The 8,305-nt window shown below is 34.7% G+C and overlaps 1 protein-coding gene across 1 annotated transcript; it reads right to left on the bottom strand.

The window, feature by feature from the left end:
* Window positions 1,137-2,728, bottom strand: LOC104734832 (E3 ubiquitin-protein ligase CIP8). Its single transcript, XM_010454489.2, has one exon. It carries the CDS (start codon window positions 2,567-2,569, stop codon window positions 1,421-1,423), a length of 1,149 nt encoding a protein of 382 aa, XP_010452791.1. The 5' UTR covers window positions 2,570-2,728; the 3' UTR covers window positions 1,137-1,420.

Genomic DNA, 8,305 nt, shown 5'->3' with positions numbered 1-8,305 from the left:
ATGGTCATGAACATGGAAGTCTTCATCATGTGGGTTTTGTAGGAACATCGAGTTGAAATCATTGTTACGAGATGGATTTCCTTCGGAAAGATTGAAATAATGAGAAGGGTATTGTTGATCTTTATCAGCCTCCATGTTTGGTTTTTAGATGATGGAATTTGAGAAAGAAATATAGAAAGGGAGAGAGAAAGAGATTTTTGGATTACAATAATAATCTTTAGATCAGAGAAAGTACATATATATCTTTGTCTTGTAGCTCAAGTTGAAGTTCTTAAGTAAACCCTTTAACCAAAAACAAAAAAAGTTTATCTTTTTTAACTAGTGAGATAAATAAATTTAATTGCATTGAGTCATTAAGCATTCAACAGTTATATAAATGTTCTTAACTGGGGTTTCTTGTTCAGCCAGCGTCTTCTTTATGCATTTGGAAATTTTCACCAGCTCCTAGTTAACTACAGTTTCTAGTGGCACACCTTTAACCTTTTGACAAAATTGTCACTTGCAGTTTCACATCTGTCAAGGTTAATTTTGTCAAATTTAAAACGAAAAAATTAAACATATATAATATAGATAACATTTTCATCAAACATAGAAACAAGAGTTGAAAATGAATATATAAATACGTGACTTTTATTGATGAATCTCATGAGCTCTAGTTTCTTTTAAAGCTGTTCGGTTTTCATGTCCTTTACTTTTATAACTTTCACTAAAACCAAATTTATGCGAAAACTCTTGGTGTTCATCTGTTGTAATTCAATGTTGCTGTGTTGTCAGTATTTTAAATATGGCTCTGTAAAAATAAAATGTTTGTTTCTAAACACAATTAACCTCTAACCAAAAACATTAGTGCGCCACAGCAAAATGAGTCATTAATGTTTACTGTATTTCTTAAACAAGAGGTACCGATGAACTTTGAAGATTAGTAAGGGACAAAAAATAACAAAAGAAGATTGTGATGTGTAACAGATTTCAATTCAGTAAGATTAGGTTTACCAAACGGCAACGTTGTTTCCACAAACGGATTAATCGAACTCTTTTTAACATAAAAAAGCTGTCAAGCAAAAGAAATTGAAAACCAGGGTTGATTTAAATCGTAGCTACTAGTTATTATTTGTAAATATCAAATCCAGACAACATTCGCATAAACCAAAAAAAGTATATATATATATATATAGGTAATAAACCAGGTCAATAAAACGAGATCAAAGCAAGGCAAACATCAAAATAAATACATATGTTCTTCTATGTAAAGCTAGCCTCCTAAAGCTTTCACCATCACATAGGTCACACAATGAGGCGGGATACTAGAAAAAAAAGAAACAACAAAGGAGACGCTTGACACAATCCAGACATAGAATATATATACATTCTTAACTCTACTCAACACAAAAAATCTTACATAGAGGATGATGTGTACCATTTACAGAGCCAGGTCAAAAGTACTTGTTGTTCTCTGGATCTTCCTTTGCTCATACTCTGCATCATCTGTAGGCAATTCATGGCGACAAACAGGACATGTGTTCCTTACTTTGAGCCACGGTACAATACATTCACTATGATACTTATGATTACAGGGCAACTGAACCGCTTCGTTTCCGATATTCATCTCATCTTTGCAAACCGCACAGACAACCACACCCACACCATCATCATTGCTCTCACCTTCCAATCGAACCATTGGGAGATTCTTGAGAAAAGATTTGGAAGTTGGGGGTAACCCGAGAACGGAAACCTCAGCATCAGCAAACTGTTCAAACAACATCTCATACTCGTTTGTTTGAAAATAATCGTCATGGTCACCAACAATATACAGCTCTCTGTTTTCCACATCAAAGTTGATCTCCAGAGTATGATTCAGCAAAACTTCCCACCCACGATTTCCCTCTGCTCTTTCCCTTGTTGGTAACTCCTCTAATGAGATAATCGGCGAGACAGAAACCGAAACTGAACTTTCGTCGTTGAAATCAACTTCAGCAAAACCGCTTCGTAACTCAATCTCTTCCCCTACAACATCACCAACACCATCATCAACTTCCTCCCAATCAAATTCATTAGCAGCAATTGTGACTCCACGATCTTCTAACTGGAGTGAATCCCAACAAAGAGGGATAGTCACACTAACATCATCATCATATTCACCATCAACATCATCATCATCATTGACATAGACATCTTCTTCATCCAAATCAATCCCCCAAATCTCCCTCTCATTCTCAAGATCCTCACCATCAGAACCCGATTCGACAGTAATCAAACGGATATTACTCCCCAACGAAGCGATATCGCGAAACTCAGGCCCAAAATCCCTCCGCTCAGCGAAGAAATCGTCGTCATCAGGTTCATCAAAACCGTTACCAACATCAATATCACTACTACTATCACCTAAATTCTCAACAACAACACTCCCGCCAGATTCCAACCCTAATTCAATAACCATGTCGCAACCTCTTCCCTCTATCACACCAAAACAAGACTCGGATCGCGATTCGTTACCAAAATCACCATGGACACTATCGTGGTGAGGAGGAGTTACCTGAGACTGCTCAACTCGCTGGTGTGACAGATCCATGAAAAAAGCTAGAGAAGGAAGGAACGAGAGAAAACTACGACTGAATCTGAAACCAATTTCGTCGCCTCAAACACACGGCGGAGGAGGAGGAACAAGAGTAATCTCAGTATCGGACGAATTGTGAGAAATCGTTGAATCGAGCGAGGAGGATCTGCGTTATAAATTCTCACCTCGTTGATGCAAGACGCCGTCGTTTAGTCGAACCGAAAACGCATGAAAATCTCCGAAAGCGCTGAAAAGGGCCGGGTCGAACTATTGGGACATGTGCCCCATATCGGCCCATGGCCCATAATTTATCGTTGCTTTATTTTTATTTTGTTGTCAAAATGTATCATGCTTTTATTATTTGACATAAAAAAAGGAGTTTTTTTTTCTAGAGTGAGATACTTTTGGACCAAGCGAAATACATTATTATTCTTCTTTTTTGATTGGTCCAAAAGTATCAGTGGAATAAAAAAAAATTGCTATAGAGGAGACACTTGTCGAATTCTGAATGGGCCGCGTCCTAATCGAAATCGCCATCCAGTAAGAAGAATAATACTAAATAAATAAATAAAATAAAAAAGGGAAAGCCCAAGTCCAGCACGTGAGAAAAAGAGCCACGTAAGCGAGAAACCAGTGTGGGAACAGAACAAAAGAAAACACATCTTCTCTTTTTTGTGCAATTGATGAATTGAGAGAGAGTCTGTCTTCTCTCGTCTCTCTTGTCGTCTCTTCTCTTCTGAATGTGATGGTATAATATTAGTGGTGATATTTATTAAATAAAACTCTCTCTCCACAGCTTTCGCTTTCACGTATTATCAATGACCCATAAACCGACAGGTCACTCGAGAAAGGACAGCACATGCCCTCTCCTTCTATTCCCAGCATAATTTATCTTATCTTCTTTATTTCTTTTAATCCTCCATTAAAAACGTCATTAGAGAGAATATCCCTTTTTCATTATGTTAACGAGACAATGATGTAATTGTTATAACAGTAGGTTCCATGGTAAAATATGACTTAACACATATTACATATTTTTAAGTTTGTTTTGGTGATTAGTTATATACGTCTTTTGACAACTCAAAGCTAATTGTCTTTGTAATGAGGTTACAATTCCACAATTGTATAGTATAGTGTTAAATTGGCAACTCAAGACTAGAGAGAGCAGCAAGCACCAGAGAGAGAGAGAGAATCACAAGTGTCTGCTATTTATTCACAAAGGGACTAAGAAAGAACATAATATTCACAAAAAAGGACCCACGATTTTTTATTACTTTACTTTACCTCGAGTTGTAATGTAATAGTGTAATACCTCTCTCTCTCTCTCTCGCTCTCGCTCTCTCATATTTATTTCTGTCAGAGTTAAAAAAAAGGAAGAAAATAAATGCTTAGGAGGAGGAGGACCCATAGGGATGAGTAAAATTGCCTCACGTGATACCATCACGAGAAAGTGACCGGTCGCCACCGCTTCTCTCTCTAGTAAGGCACGTGCCCCTCACGTCTCTTATCTCTCTCCCTCTCCCATTTTGCGCCCGTACCAATTTAACGGCAGCGCAACGTTCGTTTGGAGTTAAACGGAGTTAAACGGCGTCAAAAAAGTGTCTTCTCTTATACAACAAGATTCAACAGTACCGGCGACTCTCTAAAGGGACCCACCGCACGCCGAGACGGAAGGCAAGTGTGCCTGATTTACATTAACGGCAGGGAATGGGCACCCCCACGTGACCACCCTCCCTCTTGCAAATCTCACTTTTCACCTTCTTTTTTTTTTTACTGACTGTATATAATAACGGCTATAGTTCTTTTCTGATATTTTTGTAACCTTATTTCAGAAATATTTCACTTTAGAATAAATATTTTATTTGGACGATCCACTTATTTTGGTTCATGCCAAAAGTAAAGCAATCTTGTTATCAAAGGAAATATATACATGAGAATATGTGATAATCTAGAAAACAATAATTAGGTTTAACGCAGCTTTGTACATGTAAAGTGATTTAAACTATGGTGTACGAAAATTCTTACATAATCCATAATACATTTAAGTTTTTTTTTGTGAGAAGCATTTTTTTGTTTAAATGATATCAGCCACTACTAGATATGTGTTGAAATAAGATATATATATATATATATATATATATAAAATGTGGTTATACATAAATCTCAGTTCAAACTTGGCACACGCATGACTCTATAGTCTCTCTATATGGCATGAAAACTACGTTCACCAATCAAGTCAGACGTGATATCAGATCTCACAACCGGATATATATATATATATATATATCACACACAATTGTATATGCGACCCGAGATCTAACAAGCTAACTTGGTTTGTCCAGCCCCAAAAGCTAGCATTTATAACATTGTCATAGCACAAAAAAAAAAAATAATAACATTGTCAACATACTCAATAGTAACTGATTTATGGTGTTGGGGTTTCGTTAGTGGCAAGACAATACACTCTGAAATTCTGAATAGTTTTGTACAAAAGTTAGTAAAACTAATTTTTGGATTACTTTTCATTGCCATTTAACGGTTACAGTTTCTATCTTGTATAGTAAATGGATAAAAATGGTTAGAGTATCTCTTCTTCTTTTTTTTTTTTGAAGTTTTACGCTGCGTTATTTTTTTGAAGTACGTCATTAGCTTTTTTATATCCATAATTAGAAAACTAAAATTCTTATATAAGGAAGAAAAAAAAAAAAAAAAAGAGTGAAAACGGGATAGCGTAAAAAAGAAAAGTGGGACCCGCAATAGTCGAGAGGTGTGAGTTGGCCACGTGATGGATGGGGGGGAGGAGGCTGAGAGAACAGAGAAGAGGGTAGGCTGCCAAAAACTAAAAGGTTTCCCTTATCACGTGATACGGCGCGTTTTACGCGGCGCAACTGCCACGTGTCCTTCTCATTTTAGATCCAAAAAGCTCTCTCACAATCGATCGTATGTTTATTTTACTAATTTATAAATTTTAATGGCATCATTACTTGTTTAATCTCTCTTGTTATTTTCCCTAAGTCACATGTTAGATTTATAAGTATTTGTTAACTGATCCCTAAGAGGATTCCTGTGCATTGTACAGAGGAATGTCCGCATATTGCTAAATACATTTGTTTTTCCCTTCAAATATCCAGCTTCTTATTCTTCTTTTCTCTCTACTCTGCTTTTATGATTATTTTAATTTGTTGTTATATTATTAAGATAATAACAATGATTAGAGACAACTAATAGTCCCCTTTACAAGGCAACAAAGAAGTAAAGAAGCCAGCTAATTCGGATGAGATGCTCTCCCACACACTCTTTTTTTTTATGTTAATATGTGTGACAAAAGTTATTAAGGTTTTAAACCCTTTTTATTAAGGTTTACATTTTTGATTATTAAGTTTTTGAGAAGGGAAAGGTTTTGATCAAATGTAATAAATGCAGGTAAAGATCATTGATTAAATATATTCCTTAATTAGTAGATAATAACATGTGAATAGATGTTTGATTGAATATTGTTCACTCTTTCTTATAAACTATCAAATCTTGATTTTAAATTAGTTGTTAGCGTGTGCATTGAACCTGGTTGGTTGTGATGAGATCTCACATTGATTTTATTTTGAATTAGATCAAGCTATTCTACATAATAACATGATAATTGATTAATTATATGCGACCCATGCATTTGTATATATATTTTTAGTGATTTGCGATTCCGTGAATGATTTTTTCTTTTACATGCGTTATTTTAAGAATTAATTTTATAGATACTTTTATGCGTAGGAAATAAAACATGGTATTGTATGGATGTCCTAAAGATTCATTTTTAAAAATAGTGTTATGTAAGCGTTTGCTTTAAATTAAGTATTTCATTTTACTTAGATAAAGTCAGTAGTACGAGTTAGTTACAGCAATCATACTTAAAAGTTAAAACTTTCCTTATTTTGTGTGTGTAAAACCTACTTTATACGTTTTTTCCTTTTTTTACAAACTCAAGTTGAATATACAATGGGCAATTAATATGTTGAAAAACATAAAATGGGAGATAATAATTTGATTTATTGACTGAATTATATATTAGACGACGATGAGAGCATGATTGTGGCCAACCGAACCACGAATGGTTAAGGAGAACTGGATAGGTCGGTTTGTGGCATTTTTAATCTCTCCCTATCAAATAAACAGTTCCTAGTCAAGATGTATTATTACTAAATCGTCCTTTGATCTTAATGTTCGAAAATCTATTTATGTCCTGACGCTTGAGATACAACAGTGTTTTTCTCACGTGAGTTGCAGAGTCAGTTCACGTGGCACACATCACACCATGAAAACGACGTCACACTAACCTCTTCTTCTTCTTTTCACTTGAATTGACCATTTCGTTTTTCTTTTACTTTCCTTTTGTAATATTCCTTTCTTTCTCCAAAACGTGTAAAAAAACTCTTGATAAATCCGTTTGTTTTTTTTTTTTTTTTAAATGTATCTAACCAATTTCTTATGCTTTAGAGAAAAATCGAATATTGAATACAAATAATACATATCATCAAAGAACTATGAGATTGCGAGTGATATTGATCACTAATTATAATACAATTCATGGTTTTATATATACTACTAGAATATAAGGAGGATGAGATAAAGCGTGTTTAAGCACAACCTAACAACTCACGAGACAAAGTGGAGGGCATGTGGGGATGTGTTATTGTTTTTTGCTCTTTCCCTATTTTGTACTAATTTCCTCCTCATGTGATCCAACACTATTTAGCTATAGTTCCTCGCCTCACCTTTCTCTCTCTCTCTAATTTTTATTATATATATATATATATATATATATTTTTTTTTGTGCACCTTTTATTTTATATTTCTATTTTCAGATTTAACTACAACAAACAAGTGATGGGCATATATTAATGTCTAGCTTGTACGCATTAGGGGAAGGTAATTTTTCCTCTGCTCTTATGTAATTCCTATCCATCATGAACTTTTCATTCTTATGTTTGAATAAAGTTAACTTTGGGTCGGAATCATATGCGTGTGGGCATGAATATATAGATATGACCGAATATTTGGATTCATGAGTTTACAATCAACCCAAGAGACACGAAAATGAGATTAATGTGATATACTAATATATATATATATCTATATATGTTTATACATTTATATTAGTTATAACTAGTTAAAATTTTGAAAGAGTTTTTTCACAAACTTAATAAGTTGTTTTGAAAGATGCATACTATATATTTTTGATGTTTATATAAATAATAAATTGTAAGATAAACCTAATTAATTGTAAACTATACTGGTAAGTAGCCCTGAGACTTACTATCCGGGATCCGGTATCCGATCCGGCATCCGCCATGCTCCGCTCCGGAAAATAGGATATCCGGTATAAGCGGATCCGGATCCGGATAGTGGTTTTACGGATCCGGCCAGATCCGGATCCGGATAGTTAAAATAACTAGAACCGGATATCCGGATATCCGAAGTAGTTGTGTATTTATGTTTATATTACATGTGGGCTTGGTTAATAGTTTATAAACAACAACGTCCAACTATTTTTATTAGAGCCCATAAGGCATAAGCCCAATAAAACACATGTCATCGTTTTTCCATCACTTATCAACAATTTTTTTTTGTTTTTTTTAATTAACTAAAGTAACAAAAGCTCGTGGAGACTGGAGAGTGGAGACATTAGGTCAAGCTGTTGTCCCAGAAAAAAAAATTACGCCATTGTTGTTGTCTGCTTGCGATTTTGCGAAAGAGAATAAA

The sequence above is a fragment of the Camelina sativa genome, chromosome 13, assembly GCF_000633955.1.
Source record: "Camelina sativa cultivar DH55 chromosome 13, Cs, whole genome shotgun sequence".
Taxonomy (NCBI): Eukaryota; Viridiplantae; Streptophyta; class Magnoliopsida; order Brassicales; family Brassicaceae; genus Camelina; species Camelina sativa.
Note: the sequence above shows the minus strand (reverse complement) of the source record. Positions and strands in the feature narration are given on the sequence as shown.